General features: G+C 41.6%; 1 protein-coding gene across 2 annotated transcripts; it reads right to left on the reverse strand.

The window, feature by feature from the left end:
- Positions 1-8,801: 8,801 nt before the first annotated feature.
- On the reverse strand, positions 8,802-25,414 carry tox4b (TOX high mobility group box family member 4 b). Of its 2 annotated transcripts, none has more exons than XM_039610008.1 (9): positions 25,292-25,414; positions 20,721-20,789; positions 16,048-16,335; positions 15,702-15,962; positions 15,280-15,600; positions 15,117-15,197; positions 12,068-12,733; positions 11,814-11,968; positions 8,802-10,361 (listed from the first exon to the last, which is right to left on the reverse strand). In XM_039610008.1, exons 1-9 carry the CDS (start codon positions 25,295-25,297, stop codon positions 10,304-10,306), a joined length of 1,905 nt encoding a protein of 634 aa, XP_039465942.1. In that variant the 5' UTR covers positions 25,298-25,414; the 3' UTR covers positions 8,802-10,303. The 2 variants fall into 2 exon arrangements, with proteins under 2 accessions (XP_039465942.1, XP_039465941.1); XM_039610007.1 differs by lacking the exon at positions 25,292-25,414 and adding an exon at positions 22,592-23,242.
- Positions 25,415-26,529: the final 1,115 nt, after the last annotated feature.

Raw genomic sequence — 26,529 nt, forward strand, 5'->3', positions numbered from 1 at the left:
GTAAAGTCAGCTCTACTTTTACTACTGGAAATGTTTCCATGTTAGGAAGATAGAAAATTAAATTTCCCCAGGATGTGGGTGTGAATGCCAGAACACTCTGGAATGCACACAAAGCCTTTGCAGCCTACTAAAGATCACACATCCTATCACTACACAATCGATTATACAACTCTAAGCATATATGGAAACTTATATCATTAAAAGATTATACTGACTACTAAGTATAATTTTCTATTGACATCCTTATTGCTCTTTTTTGCAGAATGTATATTGGATGGGTGTGTGTTTTATGTCTTTCCCCACACTTCCACACAGTATGTCATGTACGGCAGTATAATAGAAAAATAGAGAGTATATAACGACGTTATATACCATGCCTTTGATATAAGTAATGGATAGTTTGTGTTGTATTATCACACAAAGGAAATTGTTTTCATTTACTCTGTCTCAGTGTTATTTATTGTCAATTTACTATTGGTAGAATATGTGCGATTCCCAAATATTATGAATTTTGTTTTAATCAGGGTTAATTTTAATTTATTATCCTCAAACCAGCTTTTCAGATTATTTAATTAATTTTCTAGTTCATTCAGAAGTTGTTCCAAGTTACTTCCACAGTACAGTTTGTGTTGTCTGCAAATAATATTATTTTCAAAGACTCTAAAATTGCACATATCTCATTAATGTACAATATGAAAAGCAGCAGCCCCAGAACTGATCCTTGGGGAACCCACACACAACGGGTTTCAATTTTGACTTTATGGCATTTATGGATAAATTGTTTATGGTTTTAAGGTCACTGTTAACCCATGATAATGCCACCCCTCTGACCCCATATGTGCATAGTTTATTAAGTAAAGGTTGTGATCAACTGTATCAAATGCTTTCTTTAAATCTAAAAAACTCTGACAGCATATTCTTTGTTTTCCATAGCAGTTGTTACTGCATCTATAAACTCAATAAGGCAAGTGTTGTGGTCCTTTTGGGTCTAAATCCACACTGTTTTTGTTATAAAGTCATATAATCTATTATAAAATATTTTTTCCAGTGTGTTAGAGAACTGCGGTAGTAGAGAGATGGGCCGAAAGTTTGTGAGAGGATGTTTATCTCCAGCTTTATTATCAGGAAACAAGCCACTTTCTAATGGCAGATTACAAATGTAGGTAAATGGTTTCACAATACATCCAATAATATCTTTAATTAAGTCCATATCAGTGCCATCACAGTCTGTGATTTCTTGGAGTTAAAGGATGTAAGTACATCAATAATTTCCTCTTCTATCTACTCCCTCATAAACATTGAGTTTGTTACATTAATAGTTTTAGTTTTAGGAGGGTGTCCAGTTTTTACATTTTCTTTAGCGAGCCAGGACCAACATCAAGAAAACATCATTAAAACCATTTGCAATTTGTTTTATGTCACTAGTCGTTGGATTTTGTATTTGAAAGTTAATTTGGATATTCCAATCCTTTAGTTCTTTTACTTACAACATTATTTAATACTGTCCACATGTTTTTCATATTATTTTATTTTCATCTAAAGGTTTACTGTAGTGATTTTTTTTTGTTGCTTCTCATGATCCTTATCAATTTATTCTTATGCCTCTTATAGGTTTGTACAGCTTCTATTGTTCTTTTCTTTGGAAATGTCTTATACAAAAGAATCAAACAGATTTTTTATTCCTGTTGATTTTCAGCTCGTACCACTTGGCCACGGTGCCACACCATGAAACTCTAGCACCACCATCAGGCCAAACTTTTATTTTAGAATAAATGTATCTTGGAAGGTTTGCACTGAAATCTTTTCATGATTACTGACACCCTATTATATTTTGGTGATGACATAACCTTTTCTCTAGCGCGATCATCAGCTCAAACTTTCAATTTTAGATTTCATGTATCTTCAAAATCTTTCATCCAATTTTTTTCTAATTTTGGGTGCACATCTGTGTCCTGTAGAATGAGTCATGTTGATTTTTGTGACCCTAGACATCCCTTTCACTCACCTCTCCTCTTTCCTTATCCAGGCTTGGGACCGCGACTGCAGAGTTCAAGAGGGCTTTTTTCTGCTTTATTTTTGTGTGTGTTTATGTTTTGTTTTGTTTTTATAATGAGAACATTGGTCAAATAATCAGAATATGGAACAGCTGTTGTCCAACAGTCAAGTTTCTTGTCTGCACTAGTGTACACAGGATGAGTGTGTGTGTATACTCATATACACACACACACACACACATTTGTCGCACTGTGCACAGGTCATGCTAGTGTTACAATCAACATAGCACCACCACCCTCACCCTCCAAGCCTGGTTTCTTCCAGTTAAAAGGGAGGTTTTTTTTCCAGAAGCAGAATCTAGCATAACACGGAAACACCTACATGATTCACGGACTTTATAGAGTAAATGTTCCCACTACTATCTGCACTCACATGCAAAGATATTTAGAATAGTGAAAGAACTCTGAGCTCCTCTGCTCCTCTGAGATTCACTTTCCGCTGTTTCTTGTTGGGGGGTTTTGTTTCTTTTTGGGTTTTTTGCTTTTTTTAAATCCCCCTTTCATTGCGTAAATGTCTTGAAATACCAGGAAACCAAACATCTGCATCTGGAGACTTTTGACTCAAAAAGCAATATAAACCAAAATAAATTGAAAAAAATAATAAAGGAAAAATAGTTACATTTTCACAAATGTCAAACAGTTTTTAATTAAAATTCCTCCTTTTTTCCTATTAAAAAGTTGTAAAAATGAGTCCAAGGCCACGATGCCGTAGCATCTAGCTTTGGTATTTTTGTGTCATACAGTCTGTGCATTTATTTACTTATATTTCCGCGTTTCTTATAAAACGTGATGTTTGATTTCTTGTATAATAATTTTCAAAAGAAACTGTAATATGCGTAAAATTCATCGTTTTACGCGCGACTCCTTACGTCGCCATGCTTGGTTATGTGATCACAACAAAATGACAGCTTGTTTTGGGCCCTACTATGAAAATGATACTGAAAATGATTTCTTTATATATTTCTATAACAAGAAGTTGTCTCATTTCCGTGGGTGCGCACGTGGATAGAAGCTAAACACAAAAGGTTATATAAGTGTGTAAAATAAAAAATTATGTATTGTACACATACACGAGAGACAACGAGAGTTCTTCTTCTTCAATCCCAAAAGGGAGAAGCCTAGATGTTTAACTACAACATATTAATAACACACTATTACGTTCAGCGTTTGAGCGGCGTAAACAGTCAGGTATCCACGAGAAAGCTGCCGTCCTCCTTCATCCAGCTGGTTTGCTTCCCAGGAAGTTATCCAGCTCTAACTGAATTCACTACACATCCCACACAAAACGACAATTGGACCTTCAAAACACCAGCCTTGTCAAATAATAAATTCCTCTATTCCACTCTCAGTCAAAAGTCCTGATGACTGTGTCCATGATGCTGATAGAAGCTTTACACATTTGGCGTATATTATTACTGCAACCAAATATGTTCATGTGCTGAGTGTAGCCGGATGGGCTACTTGCCTCTCTTTTCCTTTCTCTCTCTCTCTCTCTCTCGCTTGCTCTACTACTCACACCGCCTCCTCGTTGTTTTGTGCCTGGGTTAACTGGGAACACACCTGTACGTGATTGTAGAGCAGTCAGTATAAGGGTAAGCCAGAACCAACGTTAGGGCTGGACTGGGACAAAAAATCGGCCCGGGCATTTTGACTAGAGACCGACCCACCAGGCATTATAGGAAAAGCCATAAAGCCTTTGAATGAAAACAAACACTATGATGTACACTGCCTTGTTGGTACATATGCATCAATCTAATAAACTTAAACCTACACAGTCCTCCCTATTCTGGATTTTAAACAGTACATAGCGGGAACAAAAAGACTGCTTGGTCCAGTCAACCTCCTGAAATATATACAACACATGCTAGAAACCTGAAATTAAGACCAAGAAGACTAGAGGTGAGACATGACCACTAATCAATATTAAAATTAATAAATGACAGATTTAGTGATATTTTTATAAACTATTTATTTACCAAAACAATACAAAACCACATGGTAGCACAAGATCTTTTTTTTAACATGGCAACCTTTAAAAAGTGAAAGAAGACAGAGAAAGAAAGGTGAGAAAGAAGAATAAGAATAACACTTAATTGAGCTTTTGATGGCATTTTAAACACAGTACTGGTACAGCATCTAGAAAATGTGGGAAAATACTGGCATCATATACAGTACTTACTTTGAAGAAATTATATGGGACGCTGACAAACAGGACACAAGTGAAAGGACAAAGAAGAGTGAAAGGCAATTGATGGACTTGCTGAGATGATCACAACAGCGTGGACATTTCATGCTGGAAAATCAGCCATGGCACAGATGCACCATCTGAGCGGCCATGTTGCCCAGCAGCTGGACGGTGCAGTCATCTGGGCAACCAGCCGGCAAAGATCGAACCTGTGACATGTTAAACTGATTAAAAAAGCCATCTATGAACGGGCCCACAGTGGCTGCGTTGATGATGTCTGAGTACATTTTACTGTGCTTAGCTGCAGCAGTATGAACGACTGTGTCTGTGCTTGTGCTTTCTGCAAACTTGATGTTACACAGAAGGTTTCTGTTCCTCGGAGGTCACAGCTTCTTCAGGCTGGGATGTTTTCTCTCTTGGGGATTTCTTGTTCCACAGACTGGCCACTCATTTAAGAAAACCTCCAGAAATCAAAGTATAATCTTTTTAAAATTTTATTGATTTTTTCTTTTATCAATTTAAATCAACAAAACAACTCACTCGCTGTTTAAAATTATTTTAATAGAGATGAAGCTTAAAACTAAGCTCCTTTTGTTTCTGTAGTGACCTTATTCCAATCTATTTTATTAAATGGAGTTATTTCTATTAAAGTTGTGCTTAATCTTTTAGTTTTATTTACAGTCTGTTACAGTCTGTAACCTGTAATGTAAAATAAATAAAACAAATACATTATCATCAGGAAAATGTGCACCACATCATTCAGGGTGTGATGGCCTGCTGAGCCATTGGTCTTGTAAATCAATGATCATGGGGTCAACCACCATCCGTGCCTTTAGTATGAGCTGTATTTGTACACATCCTGAAAGCAGGCAGTGGTTTAAGTCTAATGACTAGCAGGGGTCTTTGTGTGTAATCAGAAAGTGCCTGGTTTGATTAAGCATGTTTGTCAGTTATTTTTGGGCAAGATGCTAACCCCAAGGTGCTCTCACATACATGTGTGTGTGATTCTTACATAGAAATTACTTACCTAGGAAAAGTATAGAAAAAAGTTCTCGGGTGAACAAGTTGCATAAAATGCTTTGAGTGCTAAGTTAGAGTAGAAAATCTCCGCATAGGAATCAGTCCATTCAAAAGCAACATTCTCCAATATTCCAACAACTCAGAGAAGGATTGCCAAATGCGAACATCTTTCCAAGGAAAGAGTGAAGAATGTTGCAAGCTTGTAGAGTGTTGCCACATTTATATTGCATCAAGTCAACACCGTTATTATTGTATTGTAGATTTGCCTGCTGTGCTTAGGGTTACTATCAGGCAGTTTGCTCTGACATCTGTGGTCATGAAGTCATTTGCGCGCCTGGTTCTCTCCTACCTCAAGACCCTCACGGCCCCCCTCCTCGACTCCCTGCAGTTGGCATACAGAACTGTTGGCTCTGTATCCTGACTGACACCCTCATCACTAATGTGGACTCTTTCTGCTTTCTGTATTCCACCATCACCCAGGACCTCAAGTGGGAGCCCACCATCACCTCAGTCATGAAGAAGGCCCAGCAGAGGATGTACTTCCTGCGGCAGCTGAACAAATTCAGCCTGTCAACACGGACGATGATGCAAGTCTACACTGCAATCATCGAGTCCATCCTCACCTCCTCCATCACAGTGTGGTATGCTGGAGCCACTATCAGTGACAAACAGAGACTGCAGCGTCCTGTGCACTTTGCTGAGAAGGTGACTGACTGCAGACTCCCATCTCTACAGGACCTGTACACCTCCAAGACACCATGCAGCTCGGATCACAGCTGACCCTTCTCACCCTGGACACAGTCTGTTTGACCTGCTTCGCCTCAGGCAGGCGAAGCAGGTCCATTCGGACCAGAACCTCTCGCCATAAGAACAGTTTCTTCCCCTCTGCTGTTGGACTCATGAACAATAACCTTAAGACTGTTCTAGGGCTGCTCGATTATGGCAAAAATGATAATCACGATTATTTTCACTGAAATTGAGATCTCGATTATTTGACGATATTTATTTAACAATAACAATGTATTGAATAATGGCTTTAAAGATTGTCAAAAAATAATATAAAATAGTGTGCAAATACTGATTACAGTGCAAATGTTTGCAATATAAAAAATAAATGAAAAATGTAAAAAAAATATGTTTAGTGAACTTCAAAATACTGCACAATATTTGATCCACGCCTGACTCCGCGAACCCATAATGTTTCCACCACTGAAGTCGTTTTACCTCTCTTTTCAACCAACGGCATTCTTTCTTCAGCAGCCATTATCCTCTCCTCTCCAAATAACTTCTGCTTAGCTTTCCGAGCTTCCCTGGGGTCCTCTTAATTGTTGTGACGCGTGTTCGAAACGCAGAGAGGTGCGCTCGATTTGCCACACGGAGCAGCGCGAGAGTAAAGCACGAGGGAGGTGCTAATAATCGGCTCAGTCATTTTTAATGATCGTTGAAAACCCAGATCATAATCTAGATTAAAATTCGATTAATTGAGCAGCCCTAGACTGTTCCCACCACAAACATGTCACCTTATACTGTGTTTTCTGCATCTGTTCCATTTTTGCACTGATCATCATCTGCGTACATGTATATATCAATCTGCTTAGCACTTTTAATTTTTATATTTATGCTTATTTATGTGTGTGTCTTGCAGTATGTTTTGCACTGAGTATCACAGCAATTTGCTAATGTTATGAACCTGCTCAACATTTGGCAGTAAAACCCTTTCTGATTCTGATCTGATTCTGAGTCTGACTCTGACAACATCAGTGACATCACAAAAGCTGTCAGATGAGTTCATAATTAATCATCTTATATTTTAGATTATTTGTGGAATTTCTTGCCTTCTTAATAGGGTTAGCACCTCAGATTAGAGCCCCGATAAATGCCACACAGAGATCCAGTAGCAGACATCTCTCTTCATCAACTGTTCAGAGGACACAGCAGAAATCAGGCCTCAAATGCTGAGAAACCACAACTAAGGAAAAGCAACAAGCAGAAGAGATTTGTTTGGACCAAGAAATACAAGGAAAGACATTAGACCAGTGGAAACCTGTGCTTTGGTCTGATGAGTACAAATTTAAGATCTTTGCTTCCACCTGCTGTGGCTTTGTGCAGCGCAGAAAAGATGAGCGCATGGTCTCTGCATGGATCGTTCCAACTATGAAGTATTGAGGAGAAGGTGTGATGGTGTGGGTTTGCTTTGCTGGTGACTTTTGAGGGCTTATTCAAAACTGAAGGCACACTGAACCAGCATGGCTACCACAGCATCCTGTAAAGACGTGCCATCCCATCCGGTTTGTGTTTAATTAGGCGATCATTTATTTTTCAACAGGTCAGTGAGCCCAAACACACCTCCAGGCTGTGACAAAGGGGAGTGATGGAGTGCTGCAGCAGATGACCGCAGAGTGAAGGCAAAAGGGCCAACAAGTGCTCAGCATCTCTGGGAACACCTTGAAGACTCTTGGAAAACCAGGTGACTACCTCATGAAGCTCATTGAGAGAATACCAGGAGTGTGCAAAGAAATAATCAAAGGGTGGATAGTTTGAAGAATCTAAAATATAAAACGTTTTGAGTAATTTCACTTTTTTGTTTTTACATAACTCCATATGTGTTCATTCATAGTTTCGATGCCTTCAGTTAGAATCTACAATGTAGAAAGTAATAGTAATAGTAATAATAATAAAAAAAATTAAATGAGGTGTGTCCAAACTTTTGACTGGTAGTGTATATATATCGTACATATCAATCTCATCGGGGGCAAGATCTGGTAAGCAGCTCCATCCTTGTGAATTTCCCATAGTTCCCACATCTTAAGACTGCTTCCAAATATCTGTGAATGTTGTGTCAAAAACTGAAGGGGAAGACTACTTACTATTATTAAGTAAAACTTTCTGTCGCGGTCCTGGGTCTTCAACCCAGTTTTGGAGTTTGTTTTCTGATTTATTCTTCTGGATTTAACCCTCTGATTCTCCTCAAATGTTGCTAACACATTTGACGCCTCTGGAAAATGGTTTGTGTCAAGCACTTTGCACTATTGAATACATAAAAGGCACCTTGATAATGAAACTCTAGCACCACCATCAGGTCAAACTTTCAATTTAGAATAAATCTATCTTAGAAAGTTTGCATTCAAATCTTTTCAAAGTGGTCCCTTTTACCATCACCAAGTGCTTGCTCAAAGGGGGTTATATGATTTTTGGGGTTTTTAAATTATTACTGTAGGGTCTTCACCTTACAGTAATAAAGTCATAAAGCAGCTTGAGGTGATTGTTACTGTGATGTAGTTCTATATTATACATTCTGTTTGTTTACATTCTACAGTGTCCCAACTTTTGTAATTAGTACCATAGTTATTGCACTTCTTGAGTTATAATAATACAAAAACAACTAAAGCTTTAAAATAAGTGTCAGTGAGTTGAAAAAACAATATTTATACCCAAAATATAATAAAGCAGAATCTAACATAACATGGAAACACCTACAAATCCCCCTTTATTGCGTAAACGCAATAAAATAAAGGAAAAATAGTTATTTTCACAAATGTCAAACAGTTTTTAATTAAAATTCCTCCTTTTTTCGTATTAAAAAGCTGTAAAAATGAGTCCAAGGCCACGATGCCGTAGCATCTAGCTTTGTTATTTTTTGTGTCATACAGTCTGTGTATTTATTTACTTATATTTCCTGAACGGCGCACACACACTTTTTCTTTAAATTAATATAAAAACAACAAAGTCAGACATTCGGCAGCAAATCTAACCTTGTTACATGAGTAGAAAAATCATAAACAGAAAATAAAAGTGTGTATTCTTGTTACTACAGCCATAAAACGTGAGGCCAAACTGTCACCAGGTGTGTACTGAAACATAAAATATTTTTATTTCATGATTAAAAACATCTCCAGTACATCTGCGCTGCAGGATCTCATCAAACTGGGAAGCGTTGTTTGTTTTTTGGAAGCAGCCATCATTCTTCAGTTTCACCTGAAACAATGTCCCGGTTAAAAAATAAAGCTTTGACACTAGTTTCCCTTTACAGTAAGTAGTGTTTGTCAGAGCTGGTGTGTTGTATTTTACTCCGATACACATCTCTCTTATTTTTGTTTATCTTTCCTCCAACAGAAATTTTTCCTCATTAAGAAAAACCCAGCACACATTTAAAAAGCTCTCAGGATACAGGGCCTTCCAGCAGGAAGAGAGAACGACAGACAGAGATACTTTTCCTGAATCTTAGCACCTTATTTAAGTTGGAAGTAACCTTGTTTTGTTTCTTTTCCCCTCAGGCGGCTTGTAAAAGGTGACAAACAGCATTTAGCAGACAGCAGATCACCGGGTCTCTGAATGGCTTCAGACCTTTCAACCTCTTCGCGACTCCAAAGTAGCTTTAAGACCATTTGTGCTTTTGCCCGCATGTCGCCCCCGCACCCAACCCCCTTTCTTTTTTTTTTTAAAAAAACCCCCCCAAAAAACCAAAACAGCCCCACTTTACTCAAGAACAGACGACTCAAACAAAACAATTTGTTCACATTGATTGGTCCTCACCATGATGAGTAAAGGGAATAGCAAACACACGTAAAGATTAATTTTTCTGAAATGAATAAACTGAATACGTCTGTGATGATTTTTTTTTCCTCCCTATCTTTTCAAAACAAAAACACCGTGAGCCCGTATAAAACATTACTTTTTATCAAGTCTGTGTTTTAAATTCACAATCAATGATCGAGAGCAGGAAATGTCTGGAGCAGCAGAGCCGAGCCTCTGTGGTTTCTTCGCCGTCCACGTGATCGCGGTATTCGCAGATGACTCAAGAGTTTGTTTTATTCAGCTGGAGAAGCTTCTTGTGCCACAGGGAGGTACAACACAGGGACTTCTTTTTTTTTTCCTTTCTTTCTTTTGTGTGTCCACAAGATGACGGAGCACGATAAAACAAACCATTATGTGCCAATACCTGAGTCAATTATTCAGTCTTTTCTCTGTTCGTTTGCATTTCATGTGGTATTCTCATCCTTTTCTGTCTTCGAGCATCACTCCTCCCCTCAGGTGTGTCCTGGTCCTATGTTACCGTGGTGGAGTTCTGTCCTCGGATAGCGCACCAGGCCATGAAAACGTCTCTGTGGAGAAAAAACAAACAAACAAAAAAAAGGAACAAAAAAAAAAAAGAGGATGATGAGAACATTAGGTTCAAGCAGGTCTGAGTAAGATGCACTTGTAATCCAGTTTTAGGGGTTTAAAGACATGGAGATCCATACTGTTCACATTCCAATAATTTGTTTGGAAGCTTGTCTCTATACTTTTCTGCCAAAACTACACAATGCAAACCAAAAGTGAAAGTTTATTTAAAGAGCTTGTTGTGAGAACGCACACAGAAAAAAAATAAATAAATAAATGGTCGGTATACCTGTGATCACATCTAGAAAATTTTACATTGCATCATTATCTCTTCTAAAAAAAACAAAACCAAAAAAAAAACAAAGACTATAAGAGGCTTTTGGAAAAACAAGCAATTAGTTCTTCAACTATTGAGAGGACATAAAGGGCCCCCCATTGCCCCCCTGTAGATCCACCCCTGCCTCTGATACCAGCCTTCATCAGGTATTTAAAGAAACACAATCGAAAGAACCGGGCAATTGTTTTAGTGTTTAAAAAGAAAGAAATTTAAAAAACTAATTTTGTCAAACTGTAACTTTAATCAAAGAGCACCATGAAGTTCTTTGATTTTAAAACTAAATAAGTTCTCAGAGCTGAAAACTGAACATTTTTGTACCTGAAACATTTGAGGGTGGGGCATCTTTATGTTAAACAGTGCCATGGTGGTCTTTCAAACAGGAATCTCGGTCAAATGTTTAAATTTCTGCGTTTTGGTGAATTTTTATGTGCGAGTTGAGCGGACGATCAAGATTTTATTTTCATGATTTTTTTAAACCGATTTTGACATTTGGTGATCCGATACAGTCCAAGTGTTTCTCTCGTCTCTTATTTAGCTTCGTTGAATTTTCATGTAATCAGCCTGTGGCGGGGCGTGGTCTGCAGCACGGCTGCGGAGGAGGTGGATGCATCTGAGAGGCACCTACAATCGCGCCTCGCCGACTTAAAACTCAATGAGCTAGGGTCCTGTGAATCCTGTGGTTGTTGTTGTGTATGCGTAGGTGCAGCTAAAAAGCTGCGACTGAGTGCTGTAGAAACGACAACTGAATAAAAGTGTGCTGAAAAGCGTTGAAACGTGGTCGGGTCTGTGGTGGGTTTGTTACACAGCCATTATAAATGTCAAATATATTATACTGATATATTGCTAATGTTAGTCATCACTTACACACCAGTAAGGCTCTAATCTAGAGGAAGTAAAACTGAAGGTTTCAGTAGGTGAACCTGTGGATTATTAATCGTCTTTTCTGACCGATCTCAGAGTCACTATGCTTTGACTCTGTGTTTCTTTGTTAAACAGCATCTTTAACACCACCAAGTACTTCACAAACCTCTGGAAGTGAAGTAGTGCACGCTGTGGAAACACATTTAAAGTACTGACGCACACTCCAGGAGTCGAGTTTAGGTCTGTCTGTACGCACCTGCAATGTGTGGCGACACACTCGTTGCTACAGTACTCCTTGTCCCAGTCTTTGCTCTCCACGGCGGGGTTCGTGCAGCCGGCGCGCACGCAAATGTTCGGGCTGGCGGCGGGAGTCACACTCGGGCCAGGAGCGACATTAACCTCCACCTCCATCTGAAAGAGCAGGCAAAAAGAGAAATACAGAAATTTATGTGAATGTGTTCATCCAAGCATTTAACAGTAAATCGACATGTTCGAAGTTCAGCGGCTCACCCCTTCCTCGCCTTCAACCACTTCCTCTCCTCCCGTCACCTCACCCGTGTGTCCAACCTCCACCGCCAGAGCAGAGGTGGCGGCAGACACTGTCGTGGAGGTTTCCCCCGATGACGTTACAATGATCGAGGCGCTTGAATCTGACTGGCGTGCTGACGGCACTACCTTAAGCGGCGGCGGAGCAGTGGTGGCTGCCGCCGCCCCTCCTCCTCCACCCCGTGGTTTGGCCTGGAGAGGCGGGGGCGCCTGGGCGTGCACCATCTGCTGCAGCCGGGGTGGAGGAGGGGTGCTCTGCATCTGCTGCAGCGGCGGCGGCTGGCGGGGCGAGGAGGCGGTCGTCACTGTAGCTGACATGCCGCCGGAAGGCAGCGGCGTCTGCTTGATGATGATTTTGGCGACGGGGGCAGTGTTGAGGGCAGTGCTCGCGGGTGGAGGCTGCGGTTTGATGGCCCCGGTGCGGGACCGGGTGGTGACCTGAGGCAGGTCCAGGATGATGTTGGAGGTACAGATGTTGGTGATGGTGTTCTCCTCTGGGTTGTAGTGCTGCGACCTGGTTGGCCGGGTGGGCGGGGTGGGGGCGGGGATGGGCGTAGGCGTGGCTGTGACCACAGGAGCCGGGGCTGGAGGTGGGGGTGATGGTGTGGTTTCCATGACTTCAATAGGTGCCTGAAGAGAAGAAGAAGAAGGAAGGGAAACATTTGGGTGGATATTTGTGTTTCTCCGGTGTGTCGGCACCAGGACAGCAGAATATATCCTCAACTTTACAATGCAGAACATCAGAACTACCAGATTTACAGCTGGAGTTCCAAAGCATCACGATAGAAACGGTTTCTCAATGACATGAGACATCTTTAAACTGTAAGAAAACCTTTCTCATGGTAGTCAAAGCTCTTTGATAAATCATCAGTAAAAAAACCAGAAAACAAAAAAAAAAAAACCAAAACCCCAAAACATCCAGTGTATACTCAATACTCAAGGTTTACATGATTTAAATCGATAGAACTTCAACTTCAGCTCTCGTGGTGAGAGCAGCTCCCTCTCAATCAATCAGTCTTTATTTATAAAGCACTTTTCATACAGCAATGTAGCACAAAGTGCTTTACATGGTTAAAAGCAGCCCACCCCGCCCCGCCCCGCCCTCCAACTCACTCCCCACACTCTCATTTACAAAGTAAAATTGGGCTGGGCACACATGAGCCAGGTGAGGAAACACTATCACAGGGAGCCGTCTGCACCGGGAGCCGGTCACAGACCGCTGCCTCCAGGCTGGGCACACAGCAGGAGGGAGGCAAAGAAGCCCCCCAGCCAGGCTGAGAAGACCCACAGAGCCCCAGCAGCCACGGTCGATCACAGCCCCAGTGCAGAGAGCCCCCTCCGAGGAAACACTGGAGATATGACCTAATAAGAATATATACAGGATAAAAAGATACAGTATAAATATAAATAGAGTAAGAAGATAAAAAATGAATAAGAATAAAATCAATAAATATTAGGTAAAACTAAATTAATAATATAAATAGAATAACAGGATAGAATAAATAAGCATAAAATAAATAAACGTTAGGTAAAAGCTAAATTAAAAAGGTGGGTCTTGAGCCTGTTTTTAAAAACATGAACGTTCTCTGCGGCCCTGAGCTCCTCCGGCAGGCTGTTCCACAGACGAGGACCATACCACTGAAAAGCTGCCTCTCCGTGAGTATGTGTCCTGACTTTAGGGACAATCAAGAGGCCAGTACCAGAGGACCTCAGGGTCCGCGAGGGTTCATATGGTAAAAGCAGATCTGAGAGATAAGAAGCCCCAAGACCATTAAGACATTTAAAAACCAATAAAAGAACTTTAAAATCGATCCTGAAACACACGGGGAGCCAATGCAGCGATTCTAAAACCGGTGTAATGTGGGCCCGCCCTCTGGTCTTCGTCAGCACACAAGCTGCAGAGTTTTGTAAAAGTTGTAAGGGTGAAATATTCTTTTTGGGGAGACCAGAGAGCAGGGCATTACAGTAATCAATGCGACTGGTAATAAAAGCATGCATCAACATCTCCATGTTGGCCCGAGAGAAAATAGGGCGGACTCTATATATTTTAGATGATAAAATCCAATTTTGGTTACATGTTTAATATGTGGGATAAAACCAAGCTCAGAGTCAAGAATAACACCCAGGTTTTTCACTTGTAGCGAAGGACATAGTGAAAATGCCTGTAATTTAGACAAGAGTTTCTCTCTCTGAGCCTCAGGACCGATGATTAAAACTTCAGTTTTGTCCTGGTTAAGCTGTAAAAAGTTTTCTGCCATCCAAGATTTTATATCTAGAATACAGTTAAAAAGGGCATCCATTGGTCTGGTGTCATCAAATCATTTAATCACCGCAGTTACTCCCCACTGCCACCATACCTGAGCACAGAGCACATCTTCTTATATACAGAAACTCTTCATGGTTTAAGTTTATCATATTGCATCACGTGTCACCATTTCCTTTTAATAAAATCCAGATATGAGTTATTGAACCACAGGTCCTCATAACAACTGTGAATGAGTGAAAGATGTTACAACTCATCCACATGGATACAGCTGAAAGTTACAGTATCAATATGAACTGGTCTGGTGTTGGTGCCTTTCAGATTTTTCCCATCTAACAAATATTATAGGTTTATGTGCAGAACACCGAGAGGTCTGCTTCATTAGTCTGCTTCTTATCAATTACTTATCAACTAATTATGAATGCAGCTGGCTTCTGCACTCATCTAGTCCAGTCTCTGAAAACTTTAACGTGGCACCACAGATGAATAAAGTCACGGGGGTCTAATACTGAGTAAGCAATAGTAAATTCATCCTGTCATTGTCAAACCGTGTCTTTACTGATATACACTGAGGTGTCACAGCAGGAAGTGGACAGAAAACCGAATAAAATAAAATAAGAATAAATACAGTACACAACAAATAGTCGTCTTTATGAGGGAATGAGTTAAAGAGTTAAACCCTGTGTGATCAGGACGTCATGCTAGCATACTTTTGCTTTGTCTGCTTCAAACTATCAAGGTTTGACTCACCTGAGAAATCAGACTGGCTCTGTACTCTGCCAGCGCTTTCAAGTAATCCTTCTTTGCTGCCTCGTTTTTCCTCTTGTAAACCTAAAAATTATAAATATTAGATGAATACATAAGCACATTTACAATCTTAAAAATCTTGAAGGAACCAAAGAAACCCTCTTACTTGTTTCTGCTCCTCCCCCAGACTGTCCCACATGGACGCCACGATCTTGGAGACCTCTCCGAAAGTCGCGTTGGGGTTTTGTCCCTTAATAGCTGCCTGTGTGTCCCTGAAGAACAGAGCGTAGGCCGACACAGGTTTCTGAGGCTCGTTGGGATCCTTCTTTTTCTTCCCCTTCTTCCCCCCTCCTGCTCCTCCTTTCCTTCCCGTAGCAGAGGAGACACTAGAGGTCGGCGCAGACAGCGGGGATTGAGACGGGGAGGGATCGAGGGAGATGACTCCGGGGGAGACGGCCAGAGAGACCGGAGATTCGACTAGGACGCTCTGATGGAGGATGAGGAGACAAAAGGGGCACGTTGGGGTAAATGAATGAGATGCATTTTCAAACAGATGAGTGCCAGACGCTGGTTATATTTAAGACTCACCCTTCTGAAGTCGTCCATGTCATCATCCTGGAGCGAGCTGGTGGGCGAGGCTGTGGCCGACAGCGGGTTTTCGGGCGACTGCGGCCGCTGAAGTATGTTCCCGCCGCCCAAACCGAGCCCCAGTTGAGCGCTGAGCTCTGATTGGTCTATAGTGGTGAGCTGATTGGACCCCAGTAAACCCTGGCCCATGTCACCTAGAGGGACGTCGATGGTTACCGGGGACGAGCTGCTGAACTGAGAGCCAATGGGATGACCGAGATCCTGGGATAGGGAGGAGGAGTAAAGGGGCGTTACTTAAAGAGGAGATTAAAGGTGGGTAAACGTTAAAATGTCACATATTCCTTACCATTCCCAGCGACGACCCTAACAAAGTATTCCCTCCTGACTGGGTCATGACTCCAAGAGTCAGGTGCTCCAGCCCCTGAGAGGCAGCACTAACAAAAGTGGACGCGAACGAGGGGTCGTCACCTTCAACGACGGCGTTCCCGGGTACCACCACGCTGTCCGAGGGTCCAGTTTCCGACAGCTCCCCGAAATGGGACACGACATCTGACACGGAGAGGGCAGAGTCCGGGTCCAGAGAGATGGGAGGGATCTCGAATTCCTCATCGCCAAGGCTGGGAGTGTGGAACGTCTGGTGAGCATGGGGGAGACAGAAGAGGAGAGGAAGAAGAAGTAGTTAGGATCTAACGTCACTGGACTCCGACACTTAGTGAATAAATTCTCATACGTTGTGAGAACATCAAACTGAAGAAAAGGTGTTTGTTTTTTTAGTACAATGTTAGCTTAAAACCAGCAGCTGTTGTTTAGCTGGATCGCTGTGAGCTGACAATAAATAACTATTTTAAAAAAATCTGGAATATATAAGCAAGTTCATGCATGTTTTCATGTGTTAAAGCCTCAACTTCAATTCAGGGGACGAGGCTGGATGTGAGAAGGAAGAGGATGACGAAGATGTACTAATGTTAAATTGGTCATATAGAAAATATACTGAAGGAGCCATTTGTGAGCCTTAAATTACAACACATTTTTGTGTTGGCATATGCTGCTTTAAACCTCGTTAACAGTCACTGCACTGGCTGTCGCACACACGACAGCGGTGACACCACCACAGCCCTGTAACCATCTCACATTCTCCAGACTGTCATCAATTCAAGCTGCTGTAACCGGCTCTAATGTGGGAACCTCTGAGCTCTGATGACACCAAACTCATGCGCTCTGATGCTAACGCTATAAAATTAAAATACATAATAAGTAAATAAAATAGTGGCGAATAAGCCGAAATCCCAGCACATCCCAGCAGTTGTCACATCTCTTCAGGGAAGCATAAACGAACCATTACTTTGTGATATTTTCCCGTCTACTAATTTTTAAGATTTAAATCTGACGTTTTCAGCGTTTCTGAAGATAAAATCTGGCCTCATGTATGCGTAGCAGTGAAGATTCCACTAAATCGACTCCAAACGTTTAACCCTTCTAAGCCTCCCCGAGCCCACACCCCTACCAAAGTTTTCTCTGACACTGATTTCCATTTACAAGTTCTGACGATGACCGATTGTTCAGGCCTGGGAACAGGAAGCTCTTTGACAAGAATTTGCTAATAGCTGGAGTGGAAAACCAACAGAGGCAGCTGATCTTTGTTCAGTTAACCCATCAGAGAGAGGAAAGCTCAGGTTTATCAGGTTTTTTCCATTTAATAAACAAAAAACTCACAACTTTAGCATAGAAACTGTTAAAGTAGATTTAAAACCAGGTGTGTGTTTACATGTTTTACCTGATGATGCCATAGTCAGCTAAGCAGCTGCTTGCACATTTACATAATGACTGTTCCTCAAAGTGCAGCCTGCTTCTGCTTTTAGGTTCCCGTCTATCCTGACGGCAGAGCAGCAGCGAAAAGACGTCCACATAAACTCTGACTGGCCTCAAACTAAACGTCCAAATTCATCATGTGTCTGCAGCTGCATCACTGAAAGCCCCCCATCGTTTGACTCACACGCTGGATGAGTCAGTTTTGCAGCTTTTTAAATCGTGTCTGATGACTCATTCTCGATAAAAAGCCTGTTTTCTACAGGACAGAATGATCAAAAAGGTGTCTGGATTCGAGGCGGTGGGGTGTGACATTTAAAGCCTTTTTGTAAACAGTTTGCATCCCACAGGCTAAGGTGGACAGCAGGTTGAAATAACATGAACATTGTTTAAATGAGTCCAGCCTGTCTCCAGGAGAGTGGAACCAGAAAGAGTGGAGCGCCCACTCTGAGTCTGGGACGGGTTGTTGATCCAAGTGGAGAAAGTTCAAGTGTTTCAGGGTCTTCTTCATGAGCAGGAGGAGAATGGAGCCAGTCCATCTATGCTCCCACCCTCACCTGTGACCACGAGCTCTGGGACATGAATGCAGTTCCTGAGATGCAGGGGGGGAAACAACCTTCCTCCAAACGCACTGCGAGCTGCCCTGTAACATTCTGGAGAGATTACATGTCTCAGCTGGCCTGGTGTCTAAACACAGAGCCCCAGAGCTGGAGGAGATGGGCAGGAGAGGGAGGTCTGGGTTTCTGTGCAGCAGAAGATGGATGGTTTAAGTAAATGCTAGAAAACTGCAGCTACTTAACGTGGCAAGATTGTAAACTGCTGTTAAGTTAAGCTTCATTTGTGCTCTGTCGTAAAGGCTTGCGTTAAATTTACTTGCTTATGGTATCAATACCTCCTCACAGAGAGCATCACTGTCATTTTCAGCTTACTGTCACAAAGGTGCTGTATGAACCCCTGACATCATCCTAAAAACCAGAGAACAGAGAAGACTATGGAAAGGATGACTTTATTCCTGCTCTATACAAATATACCATCTGAAAAGAAACAACTCAAACATGAACACAAACAAGACAACACAGCCTGTTCCCCTACAGCACAGCAGATTTCAACATAAGCCATGTATTATTTAAAGCAACAGCACTATAACTCAGCTCAGTGTATTCATCAGCAGAAATATCTTATTTTAATAGTGTTTGACTGTTTCTTGTGTCATTTTTCTCAGTATTAACTTCAGTTCCTCCTCCTTTTTATTTGTTATTTTGGGTAGTATAAAACTTCCTCGGGCAGCCTGTCTGATGGAACAATGATGACTCACTCTGTAAAGTTAAATGTACATTTCTCTACACTCAATCTTTGTCCCAATAATATATCTGATGAATGGCAGTAAAAGGTAGAGTTAATTCTCATTATTTATGCACTGTTACAGTTTCTCTGATGCTGCCTGATTTTGCACCTGGTTTGGCTACTGAATGGCTCTTTGGCATCTTTGCATTATGGCACTCTCCTACAGGTTTCCATTGAAGGCTCTTCAGAGCTTTTTTAAGACCACTCCTGCAACGCACATGTCAATGCTCACCTTTTAGTACCGGCTCAACCTTTTGGGAAACCTAATAATAGTGAGGTTTTTTAAAAAGAAAAAAAAAAGGCAGTTATCTTCAAAGACAAAAAAAAAAACAACTGGTGTGAAGTTGAGCCAAACCATCAAGTGGAAAGAGGACTTTAGCTCTGTGCTGGATCAAACCCTCCCTGTATGAGCTCGCCCGGCCCCAGCTTGCGCTACAAATAACTCTCATAGCTAAGTGCCTGTTTTCTCAAAGATAAACAGACTACAAATGTCTGAAAAACTCACAGGGTCACTTACAGTCGCTTATCAATGTTCTCCAGATGTTTTCTTAACCGTTAGAGTCTCTTTGAAACATCTGGATAAAAGATTTTACAGTGTGCCCTGTGGAAAAATGCTAACTGATGGCAAAGTGTGCTGTCTTTGAGAATGTTTGACGATTTTCTTGAATTATTGGATATTAAATCTCTTCAGCTCTCCACACATTTTTCAAATTTAAATATATACATATATAATTAGCAAAAATACCCAAAACATTTGATTAAACTGATGCAAAATCAGTGACAAGGGTTTCCAAAAGACCTTTTGCCATGTGGAACAGCAGCTCTGCTTCCCTACCGTGCAGTGGGCCTAGCTTCTGTTGATAAACAGTCTTACAAATGGTGGATGCTCACATTAAATGCAGCTACTAAATGACCTTTGAATATGTGCAAGTATCCAAAAAAGGACTAAATGTTTCTACTCCTGGATCTTTATGACATCAAAAAGAAGGGATGGCCCTAATATATAGTCATCTACTATGCTCAAGCCCCACCCACCTACCGTTCAAACCTCAAGTTTGCAGGAGGCAGCCAATCAGAAAGAAGCTAACTTAAAGGTTGGAGGAACTGAAACAGCTTGTTTCAAAGGGCAGTAGCAGATAAACAAGGATTATTTTGAACTGTTAATCATCAGCTACGCCAACAGAGTCCAAAAGTAAGACTTACTATCTTTTCTAGGTGACCTACCGCCAAAATAAAAAACAGGAAGGTAAACTGTGCAGCAGGTGGTGAGATAAGACAGAGCTTTTCAGTGACTTTTACAGTGGTGCAGGTGTTCTACAACCGTCACGGTTTTTCTTTTAGATGCCTTTACAATGTCATTAAAGCCTACCACTTAAAATATTATGCACTGGCAGTTTAACACCATATTTAAAAAAGTGGTTTCTACTAAAGAAAAATCATCACAACTGCAATCAGATACATTTTTAGACAGCATTTTTTATTTTTTTTTTTTGGAGCAGGGTTTAATTTAATTCAGCTTAAACCCAGTTCTGTCAATAAAATGGCCAAAAATAACAGAACAGAGGCCAAATTTCACTTAACTCAAGCAACAAAGACTGTTTGCCTCAACTACATATGGACCAAATGTGCACATGTCCACAGGTGCCCTATCTGAGCCAGGAAAAAGCCTGTGTATCTATAAAATATATGAAGAAGTGACAGAAAATGTTATCTGTGCATTTGGTTTCTTTTTTTTCTTTTTTCACTTCTCCCCTTCTTCAGGACTCTTAGACACTTCTAACGTCTCCAACTCTGACAGGAGCTGTTGAGAGGTGGGACCTCTGCAGAAACAAACAGACCAATGCTCGTGTCTCAAGTATAAAGGCTTACCTCTGAAGAGGAGAGGAAGGGGTGGCCGGAACCAGGAATCGTCAGGTAGTTGTCGCTGCCTCCGGGGAACTGAAACACAGGGGAAGAGAGAGCAACAGTAAGGGAGGAGGGGCGGCACCATCATCACAGCAACTCAAAGAGCTACCTAAACTCATCATCCACAGGGGTACGCTATAAAACACACATTTACCAGCAAATCTAGCTTAAACTGAGAGTCACAGAGGAGGCTGCCTCTTTACACCTGGTTAGTAAAGAAGATATAGTCTGGATATATTGAAAAATTTGCAATTGACACTCTGAGATGTATTTGACTTTAGTGAGGGTAAATATGCTTGTGCAGGTAAAAAACAGGACTGTCTGTGGGTGCCAGAGGCAAATCCAAAATGCAGTTTTTAAATGACTTTATTTATTAAGGGAAAGAGGTTATTCAAACTTATCTGCCCTGTGGGGAAGTAACTGCCCCCTAAACCTAATAACTGTTTGTGCCACTCCTAGCAGCAACAACTGCAATCAAGTGTTTGGGATAACTGGCAACAAGTCTTTCACGCCACTGTGGAGGAGTTTTGGCCCCCTCTTCTTAGCAGAATTGTTTTGATTCAGTTGCATTGGTGGGTTTTTGACCATGAACAGTCTGTCTAAGGTCAGGCCAAAATATCTAAATGTGGTTTAAGTACGGACTTTGAACAGCCCACTTCCAAACCTTCATTTTGGTTTTTGGGCTTGCTGGTGCGTTTCTGATCATTGTCCTGCTGCACAAACTGAGTGCTCTTGAGCTTCCGGACATGAACTGATGGTCGGACATTCTCCTTTATGGTAGTCGTCCAAGTCCTGAAGCAGCAAAGCAGCCGCAGACCATCACCACTATGTGTGATGTTCTTTTTATGAAATACTGTGTTAGCCAAACGTTACAAGTTCAGCTTTTATCTCGTCAGTCCACAGAATATTTGCATACACTCTTGGGGATCATCAAGATGTTATTTGGTAAATATGAGATGAGATTTTGTGTTCTTGTTGGTCAGCTGTGGTTTTCTCCTTGACCTCCCCTCCCATGGATGCATTTTCATCCAGTCTTCTCCTTACTGTTGAATCACGAACTCTGTAGTTCTTTAGCTGTTGTTCTGGGGTCTTTTGTGACCTCCTGGATGCGTTGTTGGTGTGCTCTTAGAGTAATTTTGGTAGGTCGGACTCTCTTGGACAGGTTCACCATTGATCCAAGGTTTCTTCGTTTGTGGATAATGGCTCTCACCATGGTTCAGACAGTCCCAAAGCTTTAGAAAAGGCGGGGTAACCATTTCCAGACAGATGGATGTCAATGACTTTGTTTCTCATTTGCTTCTTTAGATTGTGGCATGTGTTGCTTTCTGGGATCTTTTAGCCTGCTTCACTTTGTCAGACAGCTTCTACTGAAGTGGTGTCTTCATTCATCAGGCCTGGCAGTAATCAGGGCTGGGTGTGGTTACTGAAACTGAACTTGGCTTTCTAAAAAAAATGCGATTAATCACTGTTAAATCTTGATTTGACAAAGAAGGCAATTACTTTTGTACACAAGGTCAAAAGTAACTGACTGAAGCTGAAACAGGTAAGCACGAAAAACAAATATATCATCACTGGAGATCAGAGTGTTAAACAGAAGATATGGTTTCAAACAGCCTTATTTCAACACAGGAGAGGAGCATACGCTCTCACATGTTGGCTCCTAAAGTCCAACATGTGTCTTTATCGATTTGTTTTAAGGATAATTTTCAATCGCACATATAGGTTAAGGGTTTCTAACCTAAACTGAAACTATAACCCTCTCTAAAAACGCAAATACTCCATTACTGAAGGGTCCAGTACTCGAATAAGCATGCACGGAGCGGCTGTTCAGTCACCTTGTTGTCGGAGTCAAACCCATTGAAAGACTGCGGATCCAGGAACTCCGGATCCCCGTCGTGCTGCCCGGTACCGTCCGTTAAATCCGAGTAAAAATTCAGATCCATCCTTTCAGCTGGGCCTCATGTGTGAGCTGTGAGCCCCCCCCTTCTTCGCTGCGATACGACGTCAGGCTATTAACCGGATCTCCTTTCCCCTGATTTTTTCCCCCCCTTGTCAGCGTGCGATTAACGGATAAGCTGGTTACCGACCACCGCCGCCGTTAGCCCGGGTTCTCCTTTAAAAACCCGCCGACAGTGACAGCCGTGGCTGGCAGCCAGCTAAACTGAGCATGTGTGTGTGTGTGTGCGCGCGTGCCAAAAATAGCCCGGCCCGTGCGCTGGCCGGCTCTCTGACGAGGTAACGTGGCCGTTTAACCGTCTTTCTCGCTGACTTTGTCCTATCACGGTTTAGCGTTAGCTGGCTTTGACGCAAGCCTGCAGAGGCGCTCACATTTCAGCCCCCCTCCGCCAGACAGCCCGGTGCCCGTTTGTCTGTCTGCCTGCCTGCCACTCCTCCGACGTCTCAGTCACCGTTTAAAAGGCAAACCGACCGCGGTCGTGTCAAGGTGTCTGACAGCGAAGGGAAACACACAGAGTCCCCGATTTTTTAAGCTTCGCTTTGGCCCGGGCCAGGATCCTCAATGGATCCCGAGAAACGGATCGTGGGTTGGATAAACAGGCAGCGGTCAAGCTACACTGGGGCAAAGCCGGATGTAGGGCGACGCGGATTTCAAAATAATCGTGGACAGATAAAATCATTACTGGAGCTTCATGTCCTCTTTTACAACATCCATGGATCGTCTCTGTGGTCTTCCTCTTTTTCCTCCTCCCTGGCAGCTCTATCTTCAACATCTTTTGTCCTATCAATCATCCTCAACATGTCATTTGATCTGTCTCCAAACTGGTCAACCTCTTCTTTTACAAATCACCCGTCACACTTGTCTCCACCCTGCTTGCACCCTCTTCTTTACCTCTCTTGTGCACTGTCTGTCTCTTTGTATGGTTGGCCCCAGGTAATAAAAACTCCTACACTACCTCTATACCTCTAGTCTTTGCAAATGACTTTTCCCACACACGTATTCTGCCTTGCACCTACGGATTTGCGTTCACCTTCTCGACAGATCATACCGCCGCCTGCTCCTCCACCTGCTCCCTACTCTCACCATAGATCACGTTGTCTGGAACAGACCACCACCTCCTGCCTGACCTCATCTGTCAGCCTGTCCATCACCCTTGCAAGCATCAAGAGACTTGCACCTTAATACTGTCTCACTGTCCTCAAACACGTTCTGCACCGCCCTCACATACTTTTCTACCACTCCTGACTTACTAATGCAGTACAGGCACTGGAATTCGACTGGCTTGTTCCAGGTTTTTGATTTACCTCCCCTTGTAAATCTAAAACCCTATACATAAAAACATTTCTGTGCCAAACAGTAACTACATCTTATTTTGAAAAGAAATGAAGCATGGTTGAAAACTTTTACACAGTACTACAGTACTACTAACTATACAGTGCTCCGTGCATCATGTTTACCTTCATTTTAAAGTATGCTTTTTTTTTTCTGCTTATGGTATCTAAGACAAGGATGTCAAACTAATTTTACATCATGGGCCACATAAAGCCAATTCTGATCTTAAGTGGGCCAGAACAGCAAGATGTTTAACTACACATTTAATCCCTGGCATATCTAAACATGAGAAAAACAAGTGCAATTGCAAGAATATGTTACAGTTTTTGTATGTGACAAATGTGTAAAATAACAGAAAAACTTCTGGTAGCTTATTGCCCAAACTGTCTTGTATTTTTAATAACGTTCTTTTTTCCTAAAACAGAATATTTCTACAGTAGAAATTGAAAAAAAAACTTTTATGTCATTTAATTGTTTATCTCTTGGGTAATTATTAGGTGTAGCATGAATACCAATAGGAAAAGCTATAAAATTTGTGAGAATATCACTGAAAGTTTCAAATCTATCCACTCCGTCAAATTCTCCAAAGCCTTCCAGTGGCCTGGACTGGAGTCTTTGTCGGGCTGATTATGGTTCCCGGCCCTTATGTTTAATACACCTGATATAACATGTTTAGATTCTAGAGAATTAATATTATGGTGCAGTAATGTCTCCTTTTATTTTGAAAGGTTTAAAGGGAAGCTGGCTGCTACTGCTGTTCAGCATCAATTAACCCGGTTAGCGCTCATATTTTATCTAAATTAAGTCCTTTAACAGTCAAAGTTTCCTGTCTGACATGGACTAACACCCCATATTAGGCTGGTTTTTACTGGATGGGGATGTTAGACTGTTTGTTGGCGTTTAACAGCCACCTTCAGCTGATTCAACTGCTCTGTCCTGTGGCTCCTTCCTGGATACACGAGCGGCATATTTTTTTGTTGTTTAAACCGATTAAAGTTCACCAACAGTGAGACTGCCTCAGGTCCGCCTGCTCGGACACACCCACGGACAGACAGCTGGGTTAAAACGAGGCTGAACATGTTAGCAGAAGTTAACGTGAAGCCCGTGAACAGAGGAACAATGATCAGTGAGGTCAGCGCGTACAGCAGGCCGCCAATGAGGTCTGACAGCCAGATTGCGCGTGCTATATTTTGTCATCTTGTGTGCGTGCGCAGCAGTTTATTGTGTTAACACCAGCTACTCTTACCTCCATGCTCACCCCGAAACCTGATTAACTGTGTTTGTTTGTTTGTTTTTAATCCCACTTTTGCCAGGGAACTTCACCCAGAAGTGATTTCCTCAAATATCACAACATGGCACCGGCTTCCGGATTGTACGTGCAGAATCACGTGACCTCGGCAAGCACAAGTTGGAAGCTTGGCTTTCAAAGTAAGATGTAGAAATTTATAACATTGATAACAGAAAAGCAATTAAAAGGAAGTCCTAAAAAGGGAGTTATGTTTTTTATTCTTTTGTTTAAAAAAACGAAATTGGGTCACGGAAAAGTAGTTCATAAGGCAAAAACAGTGTTTGTATCATTTTGATGTGCTTGAAAGTCAATATTTGTCTTTATTCTTCAGCACAGCCTGAACTCTTAGACAAGGTTTCTTGTCATTTCTTTAAGTAGTCTTCAGGAGTAGTTCTCCAGGCTTCTTGAAGGACATTCAGAGTTCTTCCTTGGATGTTAGCCTTTAGATGATCCCACACTGCTTCAATAATATTGACGTCCTGGCTCTGTTGAAGCCTATCCATGACTCACAATGTTTCATTGTGCACTGGCAGTGTGTTTGCCATTATTGCCATGCTGAAAAATTAAGATTTTGCCTATCATTTTTCCAGATGGTATTGCATGATGGATCAAAATCTGATGGTAACTTTCAAGATTCTTTATTTTTCACATGCATAGTTACACGAGTACAACACGCACTGAAATATATCCGTGTTCTCCAACACCAAATGCAACCCCGAACCATGACAGAGCCTATGTTTTTACAGATGGCTGTAAACACTCACTAATGGGCCTCTCTCCTGAGTTCTTCTGTACATTTTGACAATTTGAACCTGAAATTTTACATTTGGATTCATCACTCCATAAATCCTGTTGTCACTGAGTTTAAGTTCTTGTGTAGTTTGGAATAGCTCAGCCTTTTTCCTGTTTCCTTTCCTTAATAGTAGCCTCTTGACAACTTAATGAGGCTTCAGTGAACAGTAGATGCATCACCTGAAGGTTCAGATGCATCTGTCAGGTCTTTGTTGGATTTTTTTTTAGGGCATGACTTTCAGACACTGTTAATCTGCTGTAGATAGTTGGGGTTTTTTTTTTTAGTTCTGGCACTTCTTTTGTATTCACTTGTCCAGTTTCCTCAGGTTCTTTTAGGGGTACACTGTAGGGCATGTCAAGATCTCTGCAGACCACTCACATCCCGAACACAAACTGTTCAAGCT

This window comes from Oreochromis aureus, linkage group 3 (assembly GCF_013358895.1).
Source record: "Oreochromis aureus strain Israel breed Guangdong linkage group 3, ZZ_aureus, whole genome shotgun sequence".
Classification (NCBI taxonomy): domain Eukaryota; kingdom Metazoa; phylum Chordata; class Actinopteri; order Cichliformes; family Cichlidae; genus Oreochromis; species Oreochromis aureus.